Below are 27,400 nucleotides of genomic sequence, written 5' to 3'. Positions count from 1 at the left end.
GCTGGTTTACGCTAAAATGCTGTAAGGTTTGCTTTGACGCTCAAGACTCGAGATTGTGTCTTCCCTTCGCTAATGTGTGTAGTCATATCAACCCGAAATGGTTAAACCGGACAATTCATTCGCAAAGCAGACAAGGCAACACACACATACACACACGTACACGGAATGTGGAGATTCGGCATGACAGGGCTATTACCTGAGTAGCCTGGCTTGTTTCCCCGCTGTCTCCCGTGTCTCCTTCGGTCTCGTGACCGCACTCGCAGGTCTAATCTTCATATAAAGTGGGGGACAGATTCGCCAAACCCCCAACCACATGGAGCGACGAGCCTCACCTCTGCGGCCCGATAAGTGGCAGTTGGCGTTAGATGAGGATGAGATGCGTCTGTGTCCCTATTGTGTCAGGTTCCTTTTGGATTCAGAGCGTGTGATCAGTGTCTGCGCGTGTGCGTATGTGTGTTTGTGTGATCATCATGTGTCTGTGTGGAGCATCTGTGAGTGTGTCAGTGTGTGTAAGGGTTGGAGTGTGGGTCTTTGTAGGCGGTGATGGACCCTTCCTCTAAGATGATATCAGGTACATTCAGGAGAGACCTTAGGATGGGGATTTGAACGCCTCAGTAAGACTGTGAAAGCTGTCTAAGTGTGGGCGCCGTGGAGACGAGATTTAATAAAAACCCCGAGAGTGGCGGTGAGAGGAGTGGACTGGCGGCGTTATTGATCAATAAGGCCGTCGCTCCATACATGAGCGGTATGACAGATCTTCAGCAAACGCATCGTTACGAGACCCAGGATCAAGGATGCTGTTTCAGTTCAGCGTTTAGGCTCAGTTCTGATTCTCCTAAATCAAGATGTGCATAACGGTCTTCGCTGTGAAGAAGAAAAAGGATGTATTATCTGTGACGCTGACTGGCAGAATGAGCTCAGTAGGACAAGAAATATGCAGACGGTGTCGTGTTTAAAGAAGTATTCTCCTTCCAGCCTTACTCTGTTTACAAACAGAAATAGATCTTGACTCTCACTTTACTCTTCATTATCTCACACTTTCAAATGATTGAACTGAAACCTCAGCGTCAGGAGTTTGACTTTGTTTCATTACCTGCTTTATTAGAGAATTATCCTGTGAATAATTCCGTGAGCGTAATATATTTAAGTACAAGCACTTTAGACTGATGGATATGCAGGCGCACACACACACACACACACACACACCTCTTCCATTAGCTGCTGCGTTTTCCACCCCCGAGCCTTTTCCAAAGCTAAAAGAAGTTACTTCCGCTGCAAACGGATATTACAAAGTCGTCCAATTAAACATCATCAGGCATAAACAACCCAGATAAAAACATTATGTAAGAAGTATTTACAAGCTCATACGCAACAAACTATGAAGTTAAATTACACCCCCACGCATTTATCAGGAGGGAAATGAGCACCAGCACATCCTGAGGTTAACGCAGCCCTACTTTCCCTACAGAAGAGGGTCATTATGTTGACTTCATGTGGCACCAACTCTGAGTTTTGGCACACGGATAGGAGAGGAAATGCAAATGAGCGCCGACTCCTCTAAAACCCAGGGTATAAAATGAATCGCCCAACCGTTAAAGCCAAAGGTGTTTTACGATTCAGTCTGGTTAAAAATGTCTCCTGCTCTGTGTCGGCGCCGTGAACCAGGGTCCAAGGTCGCCGCCTCCGAGTGACGAAGCGAGTCGCAGCACTAATGAAGACGTCGCCTCGGTCGCCCCGCTGTCGTTTGATCTTTATAATGACGGCCTGGGGTCAGGGGGGGGCGTGAGGGGGGCGTTGGCTAGCTTTACTGCGCCCCAGTTTGCTTTGACACACTCGTGATATAGACTCGCTTACTGTGTCATCACAAAGCCCCTGGTTATTAATGCCAAGGGGCTGCAAGGGTTTGTGGGTAAAAGTTGATGACACTCATTACATTTACATTACGGTCATTTAGCAGACGCTTTTATCCAAAGCGACTTACAATAAGTGTGTTCAACAAAGGTAGATAAAAGAACTTCAGGTCACTCAGCCGAGAGTTGCTTGTTTGGAGCTGAGCAAAGAACTGGATCGCAAAGGAAAGGACAAGAGCGCCACCTAGGGACTGAAATGAGACTTAAAAATCACTCCTGCTGTCGCCTCCTCCTCTCCTTTCCTCTTCCTCTCCTCCTGCACTACTGTCAAGCTACTGAAACACGTAGTTAAGTTGGTAGCTTCACCACTTGTAGCTACTTCATGCCACTTGAACTAGAGTGATCTCAGCGGTGATCTCGGCTTCATTGGCGTTCCTCTGTCTGCTCGTATGCAAAGCGTCACCGTGACAACTTGGCAACTGGTTAATCCAGTTTGGCGGCGGCGGCTGTGATCGACGGACGTGATTGTCGGGCAGCTGACAGGCTTATTGATCTCCTCGGACTGACCAGGCAGCAGCAATCATCTCCACCATGATCGCCTCAGGAATGATGGCGGTTGCTGTTTGTAATGATTTTTGTTGCTGTGTGTGTGTGTGTGTGTGTGTGTGTGTGTGTGTGTGTGTGTGTGTGTGTGTGTGTGTGTGTGTGTGTGTGTGTGTGTGTGTGTGTGTGTGTGTGTGTGTGTGTGTGTGTGTGTGTGTGTGTGTGTGTGTGTGTGTGTGTGTGTGTGTGTGTTATTATTAAAGCTAAAACTCTCCAGGCGTTCGTTTCTTTACAGAATAGAAACGCAGTGGGATGCATTTTCAGGTTTATTTACTGTTTTTCTCCCAGCCTGAAGGGTTCAGAGGTCACATGTGCGTCTCAGCTGCTGAACTCGATCGTATTTTAGAGACCGCGTGACGTAGTTCCTGCACACGCCGACAAGAGAGGCTGAAGTTTCTAGTTCCATTGCCAATCTGATCAAGTGTTGCGGCCGGTCGTCTCCGGGCTTTGGGGTTATCTTCCTCTTGCTCTTCCTCTTCTTGTTCCTTCGGGTCAGACACAGTTCCTCCTCAAGTTTGGTGTAACCATGTAATTTTTCAGTTATAACAACGATGCTGCACAGGAGATTGAGGGTGCATGCATGATTGATGTCGATTAACTATAATTATTCTGATCGCAGTAAATGGAACCACGGACGGAATTAATGACTTGAGTGACCCTGGGCGGAGGCTGTTGAGCCCCCGACTCCCCTCCCCTCACTGGACTGAATGTGGATCAGAGTGTGTGTGTGTGTGTGTGTGTGTGTGTGTGTGTGTGTGTGTGTGTGTGTGTGTGTGTGTGTGTGTGTGTGTGTGTGTGTGTGTGTGTGTGTGTGTGTGTGTGTGTGTGTGTGTGTGTGTGTGTGTGTGTGTGTGTGTGTGTGTGTGTGTGTGTGTGTGTGTGTGTGTGTGTGTCATCACGATGAAGAAGCTTTGATTCGGGTGAAACTCCAGGTGTCTATTGCCAATCCATCAGTTTAGGCCCCGCCCATTTTTGTCAAAATAGATTGTTCGCGAAATACTGACGTGGCCGCCCTGATGGTGGCGCTGTTCTCACCCCTTTTACGATTTAACCGATCTATCCACATCCATCCAGATCCAGATAGGCCACAACCTTTAATCTGTGTTTTATTTTTCTTCAATTTTGGGTCAATTGTCAGTTGTGGCTGCAGATAACACAACAGCTTATTGATTAGACAGCATGATTGAGCAATCATGGTGTCTAATCGATAAGCCGAATGTCGGGAGGGGGCGATGACGACAGAGTCTGGGCCCAAACGTGTCATTTACAGATCAGAAATTATTGAATGTTGTCATGTGGAGTGCGTTGTTAGTGTTGGCATGATGACGCCTGGTTAGTGTCGGGGAATTCGATGCGATGACATTGGAACGACCGCAAGGCTGAGAAACGGGAGACGGTCACTCTAAAGTCTGTTACGCAGGAAGTGCTTCACGTTAAGATGCAGAGACTTTCCATGGTCTTTGCAGATTGGGTGTTTTGTGTGACTTAATAAATAACACGCCGCTCCTTCAGGGACGAGGCCAGACTGGAATTGAGTCCAGCTTCACTTTTTCCTTTTTTAGTTTTGATTCATCTCCTTCTGCCGGCGGAGTCGTTTCCAGAAGCTTCATCATCATCAGCGTTTATGAGGAAGTGGCTCTTTGTATCTTTTGGATCAGATCCTCGTGGCTTTGAGGCTCGCTGGATCCTGGCAGGCCTCCCTCATCCTCTTCCTCCTCCTCCTCTTCCTCTTCCTCCTCCTTGAGCCATTTGGCACCTGTCGCCTCGCCCGAAAACAACCGTCCTCAAGACGAGCCGCCTCCGTGTTTCAAGTCCGGTGACATTTCACTCAGATTGAACAGGAGTTTCTTTAACCTTTCATGAGCTCTGTGATGGAAACAGTGTGTGTAAAGCCGGTTAATGTCTCCAGAATATTCATGTTTTTGTTATTGTTGCGTTTCTTACTCGACTCTAAAGGTCACCGTGTTTATTCCTGTCTCTGCTTCGGACACTTTGGGACTACCTATCCCGGATCACCGTCACTCTGGGCCCAGTTAGCTGCACCGTACTGGTAACAGAGACAGGAAATACACACTTATCCCTCTGCAAAGACGGCACTCGCTTCATACAAACACCAAAGAGGAAGAGCGAAGCGACCCGGAGGCTGATCGAGGCTTTGTCGGCGCTGCACTCGGTGTTGTTCCAGAGTCCCTCCGAGGCTACAGGACCTCCTGATCCCACCGGTCTTGTTTGCCGCTGATGGAAAGGGCAGAATAGTCCTCTTAGTGCGTGTATGTAGGGCATTATGTTGTCATGGCGATGCCTGCCCGTGTGTACACAGGCTCTGACAAAAACTCGAGAACAACACGATAACAGTGCAACAGTGCAACACGCCGTAGCCTCCCGTCAGAGAGAAGATGATCTCATTATATTCCCGAGCACCTCCACGCATAAATTTACAAATAAATGAGGATTACTTAATCCCGTAAAATGAGGCGATGGTGTTTTTAATAAGCAGGGTCTCTGACGGGTCACTCGGACAGATACACAGCTTTTTTTTGGATTTTTCGGGAGTGATTTGTTTATCTCCAAAGAGAGGTAGCAGAGGTTGAGAAGTCTTTTCCTCTCATTCCCGCCGCATTCCAGAGTTAATGAGAAACCACAAAGGAATGGCCGAGCAACCGACCGGATGGTTTTTCCGGCAGCGGCTGATCCCAAGGCGATGAGCATTAGGCGGTAATAAGGCCCGAGCCGGGTCGGGATTATGGCCCAGACGTTCCCGGTCCCTGTGAGCTTCCAGCGTTTAATCGATTCCCATCTGTGTCTCTCCCTCGCGTCCTCACCGCTCCAGCCGGCGCGCCCCCATTTAGGGATTTTGAAGACTTTCAGTAGGGGGACAAAGGAGAAATTGCTGCAGCTGTGTAGCCATTTTATCGTCGCCTTTCAGTGGGGGAACGAGGGAAAGCGGGAGCAGCGGTTGGGTGAACAGATGAGAGTTTGATCGTTTTTTATTCTGCAGCTTGTTTCTCCCCACTTTGCTTATTTTTAGCTGCAGACGCTCGGTCGCCGCCGCGTTCGCCCCTGCCAGAATCTCCCTCCTGCCAGAATCTTGCTCCCCACATTGGCTCGTTTGTGAAAGATGATGGGCAAAAACACACACACACACACACACACACACACACACACACATGCAGACACGGGTGGCCTCCATTGTTGTGATTGCACCATGGAGCAAAGTGATGGATTATTCATTGTTTACCTGTTGGGAACCAAATGTGTAATTAAATGTTGGGGATGTCTCCAGCTGTGACAGGGATCGCTTGATTCTCGCCGCTGTTTGTGAAAGCCACAAAACAGCGAGTGGAGTTTTGCTTCCGAGTTGCCTTCTGTCAGCCTGTTCAGGCTTGTCAGTCGAACAAGGTGTGTGTGTGTGTGTGTGTGTGTGTGTGTGTGTGTGTGTGTGTGTGTGTGTGTGTGTGTGTGTGTGTGTGTGTGTGTGTGTGTGTGTGTGTGTGTGTGTGTGTGTGTGTGTGTGTGTGTGTGTGTGTGTGTGTGTGTGTGTGTGTGTGTGTGTGTGTGTGTGTGTGTGCGCTATTCCCACTTCCCCCATCGAAGAGATGAATGATTATAAGCGATTATGGTGTTAACCTCTGTAGTGGCAGGCGTCCAAGTCCTATTACCGTTATTGTAAATGTGATCCAACTCTTCACACACACACACACACACCACCTTTGTGCACGAATGGAAGAGCTATCCTATTGATTTTGCAAAATGGTGCAAAATTCTATCCTTAGCACAGAGATCTGAAGGGGAGCAAGCAAAGGCTCACGGACCCAGTAAGTGAACGCCAAATACCTTTTAAAAATCCAATCCAATTTACAAGTCGGAGCCGTCGTATTTAAGTCACAGGTCAGGAGGTCAACTTACAACGCACTCCACACGGACATGTAATAATGTGTCTCATATTCATACATGAACTGTGTGTGGTTGCATTCATGTGATTAATACAGCAAAGTGATAAACAGTTATTTACCGTTTATATCACTGAGATGAATGCTGGGAGTGGAGGAATGGTTCTCTCTGCTCTTTGATCATTGAAGAAAATGGAACTGAGTGAATTTCCTCAGCCTGTGTGTGCATAGATTTGTGTGTGTATGTCTGTCTATAACACACACACACGCACGCTGACTGATTGCTTGGTGTCGGCCGTGTGATTGCCTGGTGGCGATTCATAAGCACCGAGACCTTTCTCCTGAGCCTGCGTCTCATTAACGCCTGCAGCCAAGAGAAATATCTTCCCTCTCCCACATCTGTACAGTACAGTGCACCCACACACACACACACACACCTACACGCACACAGTCAATATCTGTGTTTTCATCAGGACTTGCACAGCAGCATTTTTGCTTTCATAAAGGGGGATATGAGCTTTTATTACCACCTGTCATCTTTTATCTCCGGCCAATGAAACGAGTGGACCACCTTGTGTGTGTGTGTGTAGTAGAGTTCCACTGTGTGAGCGTACACACACATACTCTGTTTGGGTTTAGTCTGGTTTAATCCATATGCATTCATGCCTCAAACAAGGTCATCTAGATCTATGTATCGAAACCCTTCCACTAAGCACCCTTGCTCAAGAGCGCCAAGTCAGCACATAGGAGAGGTTTGTTTGTCCATGTACTCGATTAGTTAAAACAGGATGGAGGTTGAGTGTGTAACTCACAGATTTTGGAATCAGCATTTCTCTTTGGCTCCTTTTGAAATGTTGCATGTGATTTGCAAGTGTGTGTGTGTGTGTGTGTGTGTGTGTGTGTGTTCTACTTTGTCTTAAGGGGTTTTCGCAGGGGGTGTGGCTGACAAACATGCAGCTGTTTAGAGATCAGTCAGGAGTAATCACCTGGGTTCAAGTCTGCAGCTGACGTTCCTCTGAGCCGTGCAGATGAGATCACAGTCGCGTGTCCATGAATCATCCAAATGTGGGTCAGAATAACTTTTCGGAAATGATTCTCCGACTTTGATTCTGCCGGCTTGGAGGAGCAGAAAAAGTGTTCCTCTCATTAGTTTGAGTTCAAATGCAGATGGAAACAAATCAGTAATGTTTGTTTATTTGGATGTAATGACCTACGTTGAGTTATGGGAGGCAGAAACTCCTAATATTGGAGATGAAGCTGGAATCACAATATCTGTGTTTTTGTATTGATTGATCAAAAATTTGCCGATTTGTTATTGGGAATTCAGAGTTTAAATATTTTTTTACATGTTTTCTTATCTCTTTGAGTCTCTTACAGCAAGTAATGCATATATACAAATATGTATTAATCGATTATTAATCAACCGCTCGATTAATAATCAATTAATCGATTTTCTAAATAATGGACCGTGACAGCCCTAATGGTGATGTTTGTGGCATTATAGAGCTCCATATCACCGTCTCAGTATCTGTCTGAATGCTGACAGGGGAGCACATTGTTTCTTCTTCAGTAATGAGATGGGGAAAATGTGATTTGTCAAGATTTATACCTTTTATCCTTATCTGAAAACCAGGAATCGGGCTAAAATCAGGGAACGCCTCCAACTGAAACTCAGTGTTGTTTTTATCACATGCTGTTGTTTTTGCTTTGGCGAGCATCGGGCTGTGAAGGTTACGACACTCACCACTGCATCTTCATCCCTCTTGTTGTGCCTCTGTACCTGCCAGTGTCAAAGTGTAGAAGGTTTACAGCTTTTGTGAACAGGAAGCAGGCGGATTCTATTGTTTACTTGTTTGTTATAAATTATGCGCTAAAATGAAAAGCTCTGGGGTTCTAAGTCGAGTCAAACTGCTCTGAACCTGCTTCATTAGTTCAGGTGCACCTTGGTATTTTGCTGGATTATAAAGCAAATAAAGCGATTATCTAACTGATCCATGCGACAGAGTTGATTAAAACTCCGGTTAGACTGAGCTTTTTATCTTAAATCAATCAAGTGCTGGAGCTTTGTTTGTGTTCCTGCAGCTCTCCAGCTTCCTCGGCGTCTGACATTTTCCTGTAATCAACAAATTTGGTTGTTTGTGTCTAGGAGGGAGAGAGAGAGAGGCGGGGGGAGAGAGAGATAGAGAGAGAGAGAGAGAGGGAGATTACACACAGAAACCAATATGGCTGGGTTCACATCCAAGCTTCCACCCCCTGCGTCGACATGTTTGAATCAATCTGCCAAGTCAGAGACATGGGAGCCTCCAGAAAGAGCAGCGTGACCCACTTCTGATCACCACCGGAGGGCTGACACGGATATTCCTGATTATATTTACATAAGGTTCTCAAGACGGCAACGTGACGCAAATTGCGATGTGAACTGACGACTACGAGACTCCAACGGCAACGGAATCCCTTTTATTTGAATCAAAATTCCGTTGTTACTTCCAGATTCTGTATTTTCTGTGTCTGTTTTCTGCATTTTATCGTAAAACAGTGGATCTAATCTAATCTAAACGTGCTGAAACGTATCCTGAATGGGACGGGGTGCGTTATTTTTCTGTAATCCATCCGGAAATCCACGGAGGCCTCCAGCATTCCGGACATGAAGCACATTGGGGGCGGGTGAGCGGTCAGCTGAGACATTTATCGAGGCCCACGAGGTAAACCGGTAATACAGATGGGGCGTGCTCCTGTGAAGAGCAAGACGAGGAGAATGGGGGAGATGAAGAGGTGGAAGAAGAATGCGTCTCTCCACTCTCTCAGTGACAAGTGGAAAATTGGATCCTTGTTGATATCCATCTCTATCTGTGTGTCCGCTCATCTGCCAGCCTGCTTAGTTTGCAGCTTTCGCGGGGACAGAATGAAGTATGGCAGAAGCCTGAGATAATGAGGAGGGAGAATACGTCCTGAACACTTTGGCTCAGTGCGCTCGAATGCATCATCGTTACTCACACGCGTCCCGAGTTTGGACGGCTCGGCGTTCATGATGTCATACTTTGTTTTATGCTTCATTTGCTTCTAGTGAGAAAATTTCTCAACTCGACGTTCAAACTTCACAGCTGCTGCCCGTTTTTTGGCGTCTTTCGGGACTCAGGCCCAAACCCTTCGGGGTCCGCTGGAGGACGGAGGCGTGTCCAGACTTTGCATGGGTACACAGCTGATGCGTGCGTGTCTCGGGGTGTATCCAGAGGGGTTTCCTTGTGTCTGGCTCATTGTATCTGGGAAAGGCTCCAGGCCCGGCAGTTACCCTCAATAGCGTTGGACAATAAACGCGTCATGTGACATATTTCTCTATAATTTGCACATTGTCCTGAATGATTTAAATGCCAGATTTCCCGCCCGCAGGGACAATAAAGATTTGATGCTGAGCCTGTGCTCGGGCTCGACGCCCAGAAAACAGCCGCAACTGAATGCCAGCACGAAACAATGTTGTGACTTGACAAATGAGACGAGAAATTAACATGCATACACGGTCAGTCTCTCTCTCCACCTGCAGCGATTTCCACCGATGACAAATCCCCAAAACACTCGACTTCGTCCACTGTAAATGCAGATTTCAATGCGGCCGAAGCTGAAACCTAACGAGCAACAAAGTCAAATTAATGAGTCGGAAAAGAAGAAGATCTCCTGTTGTCCATTGTTGTCCACTTGATGGAGCGTAACATTGCCATGGGAATGCAATTACCGCCGCTCCCTTGGGACGTAACACGATAGCGTTCACATGAATGTCCTGCAGAATTACACCAAGACGCACATAATTTAACCGCGCGGGCCGGCCATGCATAAAGAGCGATTAGAGCGAGCGGAGCCGGGACGGCTGGCGGGTCATGTGTTCATTAACGAAGCACACGACAGCTGACAGTAATAGATTACAGGCAAATTGGCGACGGTTTGAATTGATCGTACTGCCGTTTGTCGCTCTGTAATCGCAAAAACCCTCGGACGACCGAATCAGAAAAGACAAACCATTTACAGCCTTCACATTCACGTCTACAAGCCGCTCAGCAAAGCTTCTGTTCACTGATGGAGGTCGAGGGGGGGTCAGGCTCAAAGGCAGCAGCGTCTCCCCCGGGAATAAAGACTTACGAGATGGGCAAAGTCTAACAGTTTCTTAGGCTTTGAAGCTCGAGGGCTCACAAACTGGACTAACATCTAATGAGAATGAGCTAAACGTAAACACTCACCGCAACTCAGTGAAAACGTGAACAGTTAAAAAGTCTCCTGTGAATGATGCATTCAAGTGTTTGGGAGTTTGGGTTGAACCAAGAAACGTTTGAGCAACAGATTCTCCCATCTTCTGATCCCCCGTTCTGTTAATTCCCGCGTGGTTCCAGGTGTGTGAGAGCTCTGGCAAACGCTCTGTGCTTGACCCCCTTATGTCTGTATGTGAACTGGTGTTGCCTTTAATAGCCCTCATCAGGAGAGAATTACGCCTGTGTTTGTTTGGGGACAGAATCCTGCGGTGTAAAGAGGCACGGAACGTTTGCATCATCGCACTTGACTTTTGCGAATAACATCCACTTAGTGTTATGACAATTAAAAACGGGTTCATTGTCGAGTAGCTGCAGCTTGAAAATGAGCCTTGTCGCTATGTCGAGGCGGTACGACTAAACGGTCAAGTCAAGCTGTAGCGTACAAGAGATGTAGGACATTTACAGTGTGTGTGTGTGTGTGTGTGTTTGTGTGAGGTAAAATGGAAAAACTTGAGTTGCAGCTGCATGTAATTGTCAATTGACTTATTTTAGGCCTCTTGCAGTTATGGAGAAAGTGAAACAAGTGAGGTTTGAGCACTGTTGCCTCTTTTGGTCTTTTTCATGGAATGCAATTAACCTCTTACACACCCGGCGCTCCGAGTCGCTCTCAGATAGCAGGTGAGCGCTGTTAATTAACTGCATGAAAGAGAGAAAACCTGGTTGACCCCTGGTTTGTACACTGTAGTGGATATGTGTGTCTGTGTGTGGGGTTTGTGTGTTTGATTTGTTTCCATATCAGAATTTCTGGAAATAAGTAATTGCGCCCAGCTTTTACTTCTGTTCCGCCTCTGTGAACGATTTCATTTCGGCGTCTCGGAACAAACCTGAAAACCAAACAAAATTAGCAAAGACGCTTCATATTGAAATTGCATCTGTTGCCTGGCAACGCCGTCTCGGCGAGGACGGCGGCAGGAAGGCGGCGTGACATGGCGGAGATTTTCTGATCCCCTGACTGAAAAGTGATTGGCTTCACTTGTTGGTGTGATGTAAATGATTGTAATTGTTGCTCAATGTAAAGTGGAACATCTGCATGTGAACATCTGGCTAACACGTCTTCCTCCGGCCTTTACAGTGAAACCGACGGTCATCGACGTGGGCATATACATCAACAGCATCGGCCCTGTGTCGTCCATCGATATGGTGAGTGTTTCTCTTTCCCTTCTCTCTGCACGCCTGAACACGTACTTCATCACGTCCACCATATATGAACGCTGCCACATCTCACACTATTTTCGGAGGCGACACAAACCATTCGCCCGATGAAGCGGTGGCGGCTGCTTGTGTGAAATAGGAAGGAAGGAAGGAAGCCAGGAAAAGCAGGTGTGGAAGTGTTTTTTTTCTCTTTTTTTTCTCCCCAGTCTCGCGGATCAGCAAAGGATTAAGCAAATGAATCCGTTTTTTTCTTTTTGCTCAACAGAGGCGCAGAAATGTGGTATGAAAGCTTCACACTGCTGAGTTAGATAGCAGTTTGTGTCCCTCAGGGAAAGGGGGGGCCGCCTTTCCGCCTTTCTTTCAATTTTTCACTTTTCGATTTTGTTTTATTTGGACGCAGAATCTGAAACTGCTGGTTGGAGACTTGAGCGCACAGATGAGTCCACATTGCATTATGGGAGGCCATCAAATAGAGGAATCCAAGTCTGAGAGGTTGAATAGAGGTAATTGGAAAATGGCTTCTTTTTTAAGACAACAATGAGCATAATGTTTGGCCTTGAGCGAAGCTCAGCAGCCTCAATTGAAGCCATCGCTCATTAGAACTGTGCAGTTGCTCGCCCCTTTTGATTTTCCCACTTCTAGTTCCCAGGAGAAAATTCATGCACATGTCGGAAAGTAAAAGCCTTTTCTTTTACCGTCAAACTTAACCAACCGCTGCGTGTTGAGTGGCAGCTGTTGCCTGGCAACATTAAATATTTCCCTGAAGAGAAAGAGTCATTTAGGCCTTTTTACTGTCGCTGGCTGGGTGCAGTTGATGTGATTCAAGATGTCATCTCTGTACTCTGAGGTTTAAAAGTAAATCATATCTTTATCCAATTACCAATAATTGATTTGCTCTGCCTTTAAATGATGCAGGTGTGTCACAAGCTGCTCCTACACGCTGCTCGTGTCAAATATGACCCACTTATGACGTTTAAAATGTGAAATCCCCCTTAATTTGGTTCTGCAAGCATGAATTGAGACCTAAAATGTACCAAAAGGCAAATTTCTATTTTTCTGCAGCTACATCTGCATTCATGGTGGTCTTTATTTGTTGGGATGCATTATTGGAGAATAATTTAACGTTGCTGTGCGGTCTGTGTTGACTGTTTATGAATCATAATGGATAATAAAGCCCAGGGTTCAGCAATGTTTGCTTTTACACATTCAGCTATAATGGGACCAAGCCGTTATGATAGTGGATGTTTTATATCTCATTTTGCTCATAAACGAGTGAATGAAACTAAAGATTACACTCTCCCTCCTCTGAAACACAAATCAAGAACAACCCAGCTGTTTATATACCAATGATGGGATGTTTATGGATGCAAAGGAGATTCCGTTCTTGCATTACGAGGCTCTGAAAATGACCGGGTCCATAACCTGAAGGGACAGATTAAGAGCAAATCTTAAATGTGAACAACTGTCCTGCTTTGCCCCCAAACATTCCCCACCTTAATTTCATTCCTAAGGCAGAGATTGGTTCTGCGGGGGCTTTGTAGGATTCCTCCCCAATGCACAACGAGATCAAATTAAATTTGGAATGCAAAACGGTGCAGTTGATTGCACGGTTCAATACTTTTTTGGGGGTTTTGTGGACTGTAAGGAGCCAGCATTAGGTGGAGAGTCACTCAAGAGGAAGAGGAAGAGGGAGAGGAAGGATGAGAGAGAGCGACAACTCTGGGCAATTACGGCTCCAAGCGCTTTACATCGAGCAGGTGTTTCCGTTATACCGTCCACCTTCTAAGCTGTAATTTGCACCATAAAGGGACACGGCTCACATTCCAAAGGCATCAAGAATCAACTCTGAAGTGATGATAAAACCTATGATGTAATAAGCAGCATCATAGGGTTTTAAAGGTAAATCAAGGTCAATTTCATTTGTATATTTAACGAGAGCGGAGAAGGAGCCGGTGTCGCTGCAAATCGCTCAGCCGTCCGTTACAGTTAGGGGCCGTGATGAAAGTGCAGCCCTAATCCCAGCTGAAATTATCATCATCATCATCATCATCATCGTCGTCGTCGCAAAATGATGATGAAAAACGTGAGCCCCCTTTTTGAACTGAGAGGAACAGCATCTCCAAACCAGGGTGCCTTGTCTTCGCACACACGCGCACACACACACACACACACACACACACACACACACAGCTGCCACACAATCAGGAATGAAGCAGATTTTGTGAATTCCCGCCTCCTGCAGCCTGCAGTGGGTCAGTGGGGCATGTCGGCGCTCTGCTCGCTGTGGGATCCCAGACTTTGTTTCTGCAGAACGCGGGGTCCCGCTGTGACATTTCAGTGATTTCCCTCCGTGTCGCCGCTGATTGGCTTCACCCTGTCAGGGCCGATAGCGGCGAGGTCACTGGAATATGAATCCCTCGCTCGGCCCCGGGGGGTTGACTGGGCTGGAAACTAGAACAAAGCCATTACTCTTTCAGCGACGTTCCCCTTGTTTGTCTCCGTGTTTCTTTTTCCCTCTTGTCCTCGGAAATGTTAGTGGATTGTTTTTCAGCCCGGCCTGACCCATTTAGTCGCGCAAAGTTTAATCGACTAAGCGTTTTTTTGTGGACGCTCTCTCTCTCTCTGTGTGGGTGTGGGTGGGTGTGTGTGTGTCAGTGTCGGTGTGTGTGTTCACTCTGACCCCAGCTGCACTATTTTGCTTTAACATCACATTGTAATTATCCGAGAAATACCGCAGTTTGATGAATGAGGTGATAAACTAATTAGGCAGCACGGCTTCATTTGAGGCTCGGCATGCTTACATCCATACATATCGCACTGCTTTTACCTATTTATTGAACATGAAATAACCTTTTATATTCTCAAATTTCTCTCATCAAATTTAAATAAAATTTCCAAGGCCATGAATGAAACGCAGGATGAGCGGTCTGAATGGTTTTCCTCCTTTGAGGATATGTAAACACAAACACAATAACCTCTCGAACTATCCCACTCCTGCAGACGCACTCAAACTGAGGTGAGCACCTAGGGTTGGCGTTGGTAAAGAATTCTGTGACTAAACTCCAGGAACTCTGCAAGCTTCTTATCCAGCTTGGAACAAAAACACATTATCTTTTCTCATTTACCCCGACGTTAATGGGCACCGGCTGCGATGATGCAACGCCAACTGAAGCCGATAGTAATTTAGGACAAACTGTGATGAATGGGTGAGTGATCAAACAGCATTAGCAGCGTTAAAGTCAAGGGAAAGAGCTGCTGCAGTCAGATAACGCCAGACTGACAAAGACGGACGCGCTGCAACGACCAGACACGCTGTCCTCTCCTTCTCCAGCCATTTGGAATTCACCACAGAAAGAGACGGACGGACGTTCTGTCAGACCTGAGCTAGCAAGCAAGCGGGTGAGGGGGGGCGGGGGGGGCACCTGCTCAGCCCGCGAAACAAATCGATTAGACGAACACAGTTAGAAGCGATGAGCCGCCACCGCTGCCGCAGAGACGACGGGGAACGGACGGGACACGAATGCGCAACTGAGTCTCGAGATGCTGTCTCCAAATGACATATTAGATGTGTTCAGGCACAATGGGTAGTTGATTGATCAATGAGCTGAAAACAAATCAAAGGCTATTATGATTATTGAGCCAGTAAAAATCAACCAAATGTGGTGATTAAATTTCATTAGATTGTTTCTTATAAACTTTGAGCTTCAGGTTTATGTATACCGCTTAAAGAACGATTGATTAATTCATCAAAGTGCATGGGAATCGTGGCCTGGAACACATAAGTTAAGAAATCTGTATGAGCTGACTGGTGGTAGTGAGAAGTGACGAAGATGATGGACCAGTCATTCCAAATAAGGGTGAAAACCACGATATGCTATAGATGGAGACAAGAACGCTCTGAATAGTAATGTTGTACTTGAGCATTCGTGTAACAAATGAGTGCAGGAAGGAGCTGCGGGTCAAACTCCTCTGGGAGACAAAGGAAGCGCGAAGCTGCAGAGAACAAACGTCAGGAGCGAGCAGGAGAAGCATCAAGAGTTGCTTTGGTTTCTTCTCCTTTTGTTCGGTTGTCACGTAGGACTGGACTGATCTGAGTCAGAAGGCATTGATCAAACCCTGCAGAGGAGGATCGGTCGATGTGATTGATCCTTGTTCGGTCTCGCTGATATCCAGAAAACTGTAAGCGTCACACATCAGTGAAAGCGGACGAATGAAAGACTTCCAACTGGCTCGTCTCACCGAATCTTCATCAATCTAGCACAGCGTTCGTGTTTGAAAACGTCGCCGCTGACCCAAAACGAGCAGGCGGTCACGGAAATGCTGAACCGCTGTGATTTTGATTTGCAGGGACGCCGGTGCCGTCGATTCTTGGGTTGTTTGTCGTTTGTTTACTTGTGTTTCTCCTGCGAGCGGCGAGTGAGCAATCAGCGGCATAATTGTTTTGTCAGTGTTTCTGTGCGGCGAGTGTAATGAGGAGCCACAGGAGCGGCACTGCTGATTTTTGGGGAAATAATGAGGTAAAATTGAGCATTTTTGGCCCAGATGGTCATAAATCATAGGAGCTTGATCTCTGCCGTTTCATGGATGGATCATCAATCGCTGTGCTTCTTCTTCTTTCCTTTGTTGATTCATTTCCCTCAGGTTTCTCAGTGAATCATCCAACTCAGCATGATTTACTGTGAGCGTGATGTCATCTCATCTGTGAAATGAAAATGCATCAAAATTCAGCTATAAGTGAGCTTTTTTTGGTGTTTTTCACTTAGTTTCCATCACATTTTGGATATTTCATTGGGCTTCTTTATTCCTTATTTGAGTTTTCTAATCCACCTTAACAATTTTCAATTTTTTTTTAACTTTTTTTCCCCTATGAGGTTATGTTTTCCATTCATTCCATACTTTTTACATATTCAGTTAATGTTCACGTCAGTTTGGTTTCCGGTTTTGTTTACATCTGAGTTCATCTTCACTTATCCGTGAATTCTTCAAGATTGAAAGCCTGCGTCTGTCAGCGAGAATACCATTAAGCGTTATTAAAAAACCCGATGGCGCTGCCCCACAGCACAAAGGCAGCAGAAACACATCTGAGAGCGTCGACAGGCTCGTTAATTAACACCAGTGACTCAGTTACAGTTACACTCGGCTGGTTACAGATTATCTCCGGCTATTAAAACTGATTATCTGACTGACGTTCCAATGCCTCCTGAAGGCCATTAGGGGACAGCGAGATGACGCGTGAATGGGTGAACACACACGCATCTCTCTAGTTCAGCCACTGAAACACATTGAAATTTGCACACTTGACTGTCTTAGTCTGTGGTAATTGTTCATTTAATTGCACATTGTCATGAATAAAGCTGAATATTGCAGCAGATGCTACTAATGCACTAATGTCTTTGGATTAGGAAGTTGAAACAAACCGTGTTCCAGTTGACACATGGGGGAAGATTTCTGGATCAAAAACTCTTTCAGCTATTTGGTGCATTTTGTGCATGGGGGTCTATGGGGCCCCCTAAGGAATTGAGACACAGACCCCGAACCACCTCTTCATATGTTTCTTGGGGCTTAAAAGGGCACTGAACCAAGTGTTGGACCTGTTGCACACATCCACTATTTAAGTTTCCACAAAAGTTGCCCCAATCAACTGCCAATGACCTCAAACACGCTCCTATACATTAAGATCCTGTTGTTTCTCGCTGGTTATAAATGGTTGGGGGACACCGCCTCGCTTAATGCCTCTTTAAAAGCTGTGACACGTGAAAGACGCGAGCTGTCAAAAGGCGGCGGCGTAAACACACACGACAGGCTAAACAAAGCGCAGGCGGCTTGTTAATCAGTCTGCCTAGAGATCCCTGACAGTGTAATCATTTCAAAATCAACAAGAGTGTAAATCAATTCAGCAGCCGACGACAATGAGTTTTTAAGATGGCCGCGTATTAGTTTGATGATGCTCAACACCCACTGGCGTTGCACAGGCGATAATCAGTTGATGGTGCACTTGTAGGAGTATCTGTGAGCTCTTCAGCGGTCCTATTTGATATTTAATATTGAAGAATCAGAGCCCTTTGCTTTGCTGTAAGAGGAAAAACTTGTTTAGAAGTGGGGAAAAACAACGCTTTTTTAATTTCACAGTGATGATTTGTGTCTGGTAGCTTCTACACTCAAAGGAACAGGAGTGTAAAGGCTGAGAAGGTTTTGCACTCTACTTCTGTGTGTGTGTGTGTGAGTGAAAGCGGGGATGTGTGTGTGTGTGTGTGGGCTCAAATCTGTCTTTGTGGTCTCTTGACCTTCAATGATGTGACTCATTTAAGGCTCAGAAAAAGGTTATCTCATGGCTCGGCAGAAGGACGGAGCACTCGGCAGCGTGATTCAGGCGTCTTATGTAACGGCGGCCGCTGTGCTTAAATACTTACTTACTTAGGTGGACGAGGACCCATAGATGGAATTTAAAGCTTTCATTTATTGTGACACTTGACAGCACTCGAGTAGCGTGCTTAGGGTTTATGAATGTGTTTGCAAAAAAAAAAGAAAAAAAAAATCTATGTTTTATGTGGCACTGGTTTGTGTGTGTGTGTGTGTGTGTGTGTGTGTGTGTGTGTGTGTGTGTGTGTGTGTGTGTGTGTGTGTGTGTGTGTGTGTGTGTGTGTGTGTGTGTGTGTGTGATCAGCTGAGATGTGTGTGTGACCAAGGTAGGATTTTTGAGGCAGATTTGAATCGTAGTTTTAATTCAAAGATCAACAATTCTCTTAACTGCATTTTTAGGCCATAGACAACCATTCAGGCTGCTTGTGCTGACTTAACTACAGGTGGCCACTAGATGGTAGCAGAGGCCTAGGACGGTATAGCCAGCCTTCAAACCCAAACACAGACTACCACTGGATCTTGATCAGTAGGGGTGATTTTCGAGGATGAGGGGTGAGATGTTTTGTATGTCTGAGCAGTTTGCTTTCTAATTTTGTGCATTTTAAAAGACTTTCCTGGAAGACGTTACAGCTTTGTGGTAACCCCGCACGTCTCTTGTAAGACCTTTTCCGCTACGAGGAGCTTAAGAAATGAAATACATTTATTCACAGCGAGTGAGTCTTCTCCTCTGTTTCTTTCTCATTATTTCCCCCCGACACCTTCCTCCCACATTTCCTAACTTTCTTCCGTGTTGTTTGCTTCTTATGATTCAACACTTCAGTTTGAAGACTGCTGGATCCAGATACTCAAGACAATTGTACCTTATTTTGTGCTGTTTTTCATCTTGTTTGTTTGCAGATCCTTTCCTTGTTTCTATTGAAGGAAGCATGTTAATTACTCCCCCCACACACACACACACACTCCAATATGCACAAATGCCACTTGTGTCCGAATGCTATGTACGATTTCGTTTATTGCGCGACACGTGGCAGGAGTTCATCATCCCCCCGGAGCGTTACCATTGTTGTTAAAAGTCCAGCTAAGAGCAATGCATTGTGGGCGATGCTCCTCCAACACTGTCCTAAATTTGAATGATGAGGAGAAGACGTAGAGAAATCCAGCACTTTCTCCTCTTGACCGACTGAAATGAGTCCAGTGGTTTGACGACTCGGTGATCTGTGCTTCAGTTCGAGAAGGTGAAGAAGAAGGTGATGAAATGCAGAACAGCGTCTCAGAGCTCACTGAGCAATGAGGCAGAGTGGAGTCGTGAGGGCAAGCTTGAACTGTTCTGGTAAAGTTGTTGGAAAATCATGAGTAAGAGATGGCACACACACACACACACACACACAGACTCACTTCATGGTTTCGTCAGACCTTCATCAAACTGCGTCATCGTTCACAGAAAACCATCCATCGCCCTCGTACTCGGGGCATTGTTTGTGGCTATATGAAGATGATGATTTTTTCAAAACAATTATTTTGGCTTCTTTGCAAAATCGACGAAAGTTTTCCAAACTTTTGGGCAGGAAGCAAACAGCTCGTTCATCATCTTTAGTAAAGTGCACACTACACTATCTACATTATCTAACTATCCAATCAATCCCAGTTAATCTGATTAATTAATTATACTTTCTAAATCTAATCAAATTCCAAAGATTAATTAATTAATAGAGTCCATTTTAATTAACTGTCTCATCAGTCAGGACAGTTCCCCCCCCCCACCCCCATCCGACAATTGTGAGCACAGTGCCTCGTTGTTATCTTTAATTTGTCTTCAGATCTATTGTCAGATTGTCCTCCGGCGCGCAGGCAGACTGATGACCTCACTGGCCTGCAGCTCGCCGTGACACGTCCAGGTCACGTCTGCACATCTCGTAGATCTCATTCGCTTTTTCCTCTCCTCTTTTCATTCGCATTTGTTTACACCGAAGTCACGTTTGACCCTGAGAGATTTTGCCAGATGAAATTTGCCGCTTGAAGTCGTCGCTCACGTGTTAGATGTCCGATATGATCGGCCGCCGAACAAAACGTCCTCCAGTTCATTTCCAGCTCTTGTCTGTTTCATTGTCTCAAATCAGGAAACAGGAGGAGGATTCAGTGGTAAACACTGAGATGACTCGTTCAGATCGCACATCTGTGACGTGGTGAAGTCTCTCCCCATCATCCACCATCTCTCCTCATTGTTAATTGAAAGCTTGTATTCCCACAATTCTCACAAAAAATAAGTCATGAAGCTGGAATATCTGGCCTATGGGAGAATGTGATCTGGCAAACGTGTATGTGAGTGAAAGTCTGTAATTGTTGCGGCCTGACATGAACAATAAAGCAGGATAAGGACGACGCCGTTTGTTCTGATGGTAATTCATTTCAGTGGGACACACTTTGGTTTTAATAACGGACTCGGGCTATCAGATCCCGACTCGTGAGGGAGGAAATATCGGATCGAAAACAGGAAGCTTACGCAGAGAGTTCAAGGGAAATGACAAATAATCTGATGTCCCAGAAGAGAAGTTTGTGAAGACGGTAGCGACTGAATGTATCGTAAGCGAGGCGGACGGTAACAAATCTCTGTAACATTGCTACCTACTGACAGCAGCTGTTCCTGCAGCCGTGACTAACTGTCTCTCTAAAGCCTTCCAGATTTTTCCAACAAATATTGATCATGTGAATATCATTTGAAACTCTGAAAACAGGAAGTTACTTTGTGTGTACTTCAGTTCTCATGATTTATTTCTGATGATGCTTCAAGTAATGAAAACATCACCTGGGATATTTATAAAAATTAAAATATGAACTTCTTTTGAGTGTTGAATTCCCCTTTGATGATCTCTCTCCATCTCACACACACACACACACACACACAGATCTTTGTCTCACTCCTGCTTTGAGTAATGGACTCTGTAAATACCAACCGTTTCTGGATTCCCAGGTGAATTATGCGAGCGTCTGTAGTTAATTTCCCGGTGACGGCTCGGACCACTCCGCTGCATTGTTTTGCATAACGGCAGTGACTAATGGACCTGCCTCGCCGCATTGTCTCGTAGGTGAGTATCCCCTCCAAAAAGCACACGCCAGAAGCAGAAAATCCCATTGAACGCGCGCATGACACAAATTGCTCCTGGTGGCTGAATTACAGAGCCGTGGCCTTCAGCAGGTGTCTCCCCGTCTCTTTCCTCTGAAAAGGTCACACGGTAATGAGGAGGAGCGCGGCAGCAGATGCGTCAGGAAGGTCAGGCCTCCACTTCTGTTTTTGGAAGCAAAGTATGTGAAGTATGCGCACATTCACGTCCATCTTCAAATTTTGATTGTACTCTGGTGGAATCCTTTAATTTCCAACGTCAATCAACTTGAGCCGACTGTGAGTCTGTGAGGGACAAACATGAACCGGCTGTCAAAATACTGTGTTATATTATTCGCTGTTTTAATGACAAGTGGTGTGAAGAGGAGACTGTCTCATCTCTTCTCTGCATCGTGTGTGTGTGTGTGTGTGTGAGACGGGAGACAGACCTGACAGATTGACGCCGTGCATATAATCAATCAACAACTGGCGTCTTATTATTACTTCTTTCTTTGTCATTGGTGTCTGTCTCTTAAGAAAGAGATGGACAACGCCACATTTGTAGATTCTCAACATTTCATCTTCATTGTTTACGTTGTTGATCAGGATTACTTCATTACTTTGTGAATTCTCCTGATTGCATCTTCAAGAGAACAAACACAGTGTGACCTTCTCTCCGTCACACTTGCCTCACTCTGTCCCTATTACCTGCGTATCAATCCGCCTTTTTTTGCACTGCGCTCCCCCCGCTGCTGTTGACCTTCTGTCGGCCAGCCCCGGGGGTCCCATCTCTACGGCAACTGGAGCTTTTGTGGGACCCCCTCTGGGTTAGGAGAGTAACTATTGCCTTTCCTGTGGACAGTCTGGTCTTTATTTAAAAGGGAACCTGGAAATCCCCTTAATCATCAGCTGTGTTTATAGATCAAAGAAAATATTTGAAAAGTTGTGCGTTTGTGTTGCTGCTGTGATTTCTCTACAGGCACAAAATATAATTATATCAATACAGGAACAAGAACAATAAAGTGATTTTAAGAACATGATGGAGTCTGTGGCAGTGGGGGTAATTGTTTGTACTGATCGAGCCGTCTGAGTGACAGATAGTTGTTTTCTCTTCATCTTCCTCTTCCCGCCATTATATTTAGGCGTTATTTGTGTACGGGCATCTCTCTGGAGGCCTGTGTGGCAGCGCGGCCTGTTCGATGTGACATTTGTGCGTCTCTGATGGATTGTTCCATTCATACCCTGACACCTTCTGCCGCTCCTCGACGGGGTTGGATTGGGGAGCCAGAGCAACCCAGCGGATACATTCAGACCGCTGTCAGGATTCCTGTTGCTATAGCTACACTCTCATCCTCTCAGTTAGTTTAGAACCACTTTGAGTCCTCTGACCGGTGGAACACACACACACACAGACAAACCTCCTCCCGCTAAATAAGCCAAGGACATATGCGCTACCTGCACTTTTCTGCCTGTTTGGAGGTTTTTAGAACATTGTGTTCACAAGTTTTTGCTCTTTTTCATTTTCTGCGTGAGTCACAACAGCAGGCACAACAGCTGCCCTTTTAATCTTGAGATATGCCTCAGGACTCTTTAGTTAACTCCGAGAAGCAGAAACATCCAGTACACAACATTCACACCTGAATGTTGTCTGCAGTGTTAGGAAGAAGTAATTAAGCTACTAACTCAACTACTTATTCCTGTTGCCAAACTTTACTTACACACAGACCCTTTAACTCTTAAATACATAGTTGCTCCCTAGAACATATCCCAGCATGCATCACTAACCTCTCGTTGCCTTTTGGGAAATTAATTCAATGATTTATAACAAAATCTGTCATTTTTACATTTTGTCGTGACTAAATCTCTGCCGCAGAAATTAATGTGAACTCCTGGCTTGCAAATAAAAATCGTGCACGGCAGAAAGAAATATATTTATTCATATCATTTTAATGTTTACTACATTTTTTCTGCTTATTTGCATTTGCAGTAAAAGAGCACAAATACCTATTATTGCCCCTTGAAATAGTTTTCGATGTAGCTAAGTACTTTTTTCTCAGGAGGTTGTAGAGTAACTTGATTCACGGCAGTAGAGTAAGAGAAGTTTGGCTCCAGGCTAAAAGGTAGCTCGTAAGTAGCGTGTAGCTTGAAAAGTAGCTTGTAGCTTAAAAAGTAGCTTGTAGCTCCTCCAGCAGAGGACTGTTTCGGGATTGCAGACAACACATTGCAGATCATAAGCCAGTCTGTTATTCTGCTCAAATGTCACGTAGACGTACACACTGCACACACTCACCCGCTAAATAAGGACATGCTGATTTTCAAAATGTAGTTCTTTCAACTTCATTCATTACAACCTCCTTCAATTAGGATATCAAGGTCGTTGCTGCTGTGAGAAATGTGCTGAAGTGAACTATTTGCTCAATGGTGTCGCGTAATTTCCATATCAAAAGCCTAATGCGTGTTGGAGTGCATCTGCTGAGTACTGTGCTGCTTTGATGTGGACACATTTGTGCTCAAACAAACACAGTGAAAGTTTCCACCAGGGCCTCCTCAGCACTCACACACTCTGTACAAAGCAGCGGCGGATCAGTGTGTTGACTCTGCTTTCCTCTCCACAGGAGTACCAGATCGATATCATCTTCGCTCAGACCTGGGTGGACACTCGCTTGCGCTACAACAGCAGCAGCATGCGGATTCTTACCCTCAACAGGTACTCGGGGCTTAATGGTGACTCGGGTGAAATGCAAGACAAACATGCCTTTCTTACTGCTACCGCTGTGTTTGGCTGTTTTCGGAAGTCTTCTTTGTCTTTGGTAGAAGCCTGTAATTAATGGAACAAATTGACTAATAGGCTTTGTTCCTTTCTTTTCTTTCTTTTCACTTGGCATTGAATTGTCCCCTTGTTGGGAAGTGGAGCCGCTTAATGCATTTCAGCGAAATTTGAAAGAACAGCGTGCGTCTCTGAGCCTTTCTCTGTCTCTCTCTCTCTCTCTCTCTCTCTCTCTCTCTCTCTCTCTCTCTCTCTCTGTCTCTGTCTCTTTGTGTCTCATTTTCAACCAGCAACATGGTCGGCTTGATCTGGCTCCCCGACACCATCTTCAGAAATTCCAAGAATGCCGACTCGCACTGGATAACGACACCCAATCAGCTGCTCCGGATTTGGAACAATGGGAAAATTCTCTACACGCTGAGGTGAAAAACATCCCACGTCACATGGGGCCACATACATAACAGTCACCTTGTGTTTGCTGAGAAGCGGCGCCACTAAGCATCGCATTTATCTTCAGAACCTGCAGAAAGAAAAAAATTGATCTCCCTTTCAGCGGCTCAATGCCAAGAAAAACTGCTCACTCTGTACATGTCACAATAAACATGAATGCCTGTTCCCTTAATGTCTCTTTGTCCCTGTTGGAGGTCTAACATAAACCTTTCCTGTCTCGTCACAGTTAAGTAATGTATGGAAACTTGAATGCTACTTTGTCTCCTTTTGTGTGTTTTACCTTCTACTTACATAAGGTAAAGGTAGAGATGGGGCATCTCACCTCAAGGCCACGCTCTGCCTCCTTTGGGTTGTTTCCTCTCTGAAAGCAGCCACAGAGGTGGCAGAAAGGGAAGCTTAGAACCCATGAAGTAAACAAGTCATTTTGACAAATTTTCAGTGGTTTCAGGGAATTTAACTTCTGAGGAAATGGTTTTCAGTAAATTGGAGCATTTTGGGGATACTTGGTTTTTGGAAAAGCATCAGTGACATTACATTACGTTACATTACATTACATTACATTACGGTCATTTAGCAGACGCTTTTATCCAAAGCGACTTACAATAAGTGTGTTCAACAAAGGTAGATAAAAGAACTTCAGGTCACAAGAAATCGTAAGCGCATTTCCTTCCTAAACCAACAGCTAAGAGCATAACTAGAGCTAGAGTAGAAGTGCAATAAGTTAGGTACTATGATGAATGAGAAAAAAAAACAAAAAGGACAGCTTAGAAATGAAAGATTAGAAAACAAGAGCATCAGAAGAGCTAGGACAGAGTAGGTGATGTCCTAAGAGGGAGGATCCGGGTAGTGTTTCTTGAAGAGATGGGTCTTCAGCCTGTGGCGAAAGATGGGCAGCGACTCCGCTGTCCTGACATCAGTCGGGAGAGCATTCCACCACTGAGGTGCCAGAACAGAGAAAAGCCGTGACCGCATCGATCGCAAGCAGGGGCCGCTGAGCGCCGGGGCAGCCAGTCGCCTGGAGGCAGCAGAGCGAAGTGGTCGGCCGGGGGTGTAGGGCTTGACCATAGCCTGGAGGTATGAAGGAGCTGTTCCTTTCACTGCCCTGTAGGCTAGCACCAGAGTTTTAAACTGGATGCGAGCAGCTACGGGGAGCCAGTGTAGAGAACGGAGAAGGCAAGTTGTGTGGGAGAACTTGGGAAGGTTGAACACCAGACGAGCAGCAGCTTTCTGGACGAGCTCCAGAGGTCTGATGGCGGAAGCCGGGGCGCCAGCAAGGAGGGAGTTGCAGTAGTCCAGGCGGGAGATGACAAGAGCCTGGATCAGCACCTGCGCTGCCTTGTCGGTGAGGAAGGGACGAATCCTCCGGATGTTGTAGAGGAGGAATCTGCAGGAACGCGTCACCGAAGCGATGTTTGCCGAGAACGACAGTTGGTCGTCCAGGGTCACACCCAGATTCCTCGCGGTCCGAGTAGACGTCACCACGGAGTCATCTATGGTGATGGCCAGGTCTCGGTGCGGGCAGCCCTTCCCTGGGAGAAACACCATCTCAGTCTTGTCCAGGTTGAGCTTCAGGTGGTGCTTCGACATCCACCCCGAGATGTCTGCCAGGCAAGCAGCGATGCGCGTCTCCACTTGGGCGTCAGAAGGAGGAAACGACAGAATCAGCTGGGTGTCATCAGCATAGCAGTGGTAGGAGAAGTTATGGGAGTGGATAACCGAACCAAGAGATGTTGTGTAGAGGGAGAAAAGAAGAGGGCCCAAGACCGAACCTTGCGGAACCCCAGTGGTGAGCCTACGTGGCTTCGAAACAGAACCTCTCAGTGTTACCTGGTAGGAGCGACCTGTCAGGTAGGACGCGAACATGGAGAGCGCAGAGCCAGAGACACCCATTCCCTCAAGGGTAGAGAGAAGGATCTGGTGGTTCACCGTGTCGAATGCTGCAGACAGGTCCAGGAGAATCAGGACAAAGGAGAGAGAGTTCGCTCTAGCAGTTTGGAGTGACTCGATCACTGCCAGGAGGGCCGTCTCGGTCGAGTGACCCACCTTGAAGCCGGACTGGTGGGGGTCCAAAAGGTTGTTCTGGTGGAGGTACAGGGACAGTTGATTGAAGACAGCACGTTCAAGAGTTTTAGATAGGAAGGGTAGAAGGGATACCGGTCTGTAGTTTTTGATGTCTGAAGGGTCAAGAGTTGGTTTCTTTAGAAGCGGAGTGACTCTAGCAGTCTTGAAAGCAGAGGGGAAAGAGCCAGAGGCCAGAGACGTGTTGATGACGTGGGTCAGGTAGGGAAGAAGATCTGGTGCAGCAGACTGAAGGAGAGAGGAGGGGACAGGGTCAAGAGAGCAGGTGGCGGGGCGGCTAGATGTGATGAGCTGGAGGACCTCCTGGGCAGAGAGGGGAGAGAATTGGGACAGAGAGGGAGATGATGGAGAGGGTGGTGGAGACAGGACTGCTGGTGGATGATGGAAGGAGGATCGGATGTCGTTGACCTTCTTGTCGAAGAAGTTGGCGAAATCGTCTGGGAGGAGAAAGGAGGAAGGAGGAGGGGGTGGGGGTTGGAGAAGGGATGAGAAAGTTTGAAAGAGATTCTGTGATTCTTTCTTTGTGTTTGGATGGAAGTGTTGTGATGATTTTGTAGATTTGCACCCCAGGAAGTCAATCTGAAGGCGAATGTTTCAGTTAACTGTTTCATTCTTGACAGATGATAGATTACCACATCCTGTCGCACCTTTACTCCTACCTATTCAACACAATTCATACATTTCAAAGATGTCTTGTTAGACATGATGTTATGATCTTTGATGCTTTTTCAAAAAATAGAGCGAGCACAAACCACTATGAATGTGTGTGTTTGTTAACCACCACTTGTAGTAGCACATCCATGCCACCAGCAAGAGAGAAACAATCCAATAAAAATCGTGGCAGGACTTTGACAGAA

General features: G+C 46.0%; 1 protein-coding gene across 1 annotated transcript in view; it reads left to right on the top strand.

Moving 5' to 3' along the window:
- The window catches only part of LOC143002424 (gamma-aminobutyric acid receptor subunit gamma-3-like), a 51,238-nt gene that overhangs the window by 3,293 nt on the left and 20,545 nt on the right, over positions 1-27,400 (top strand). Inside the window, exons 3-5 of the mRNA XM_076152513.1 lie at positions 11,711-11,778; positions 23,863-23,954; positions 24,305-24,436. Of these exons, the coding sequence (XP_076008628.1) occupies positions 11,711-11,778; positions 23,863-23,954; positions 24,305-24,436 (292 nt within the window). The remainder of the gene's footprint in view (positions 1-11,710; positions 11,779-23,862; positions 23,955-24,304; positions 24,437-27,400) is intronic.

The sequence above is a fragment of the Genypterus blacodes genome, unplaced genomic scaffold (assembly GCF_046128005.1).
Source record: "Genypterus blacodes isolate CSIRO-AG114 ecotype Tasmania unplaced genomic scaffold, CSIRO-AGI_Gbla_v1 ptg000056l_1, whole genome shotgun sequence".
Taxonomy (NCBI): Eukaryota; Metazoa; Chordata; class Actinopteri; order Ophidiiformes; family Ophidiidae; genus Genypterus; species Genypterus blacodes.
This window is presented reverse-complemented; position numbering and strand designations above follow the sequence as displayed.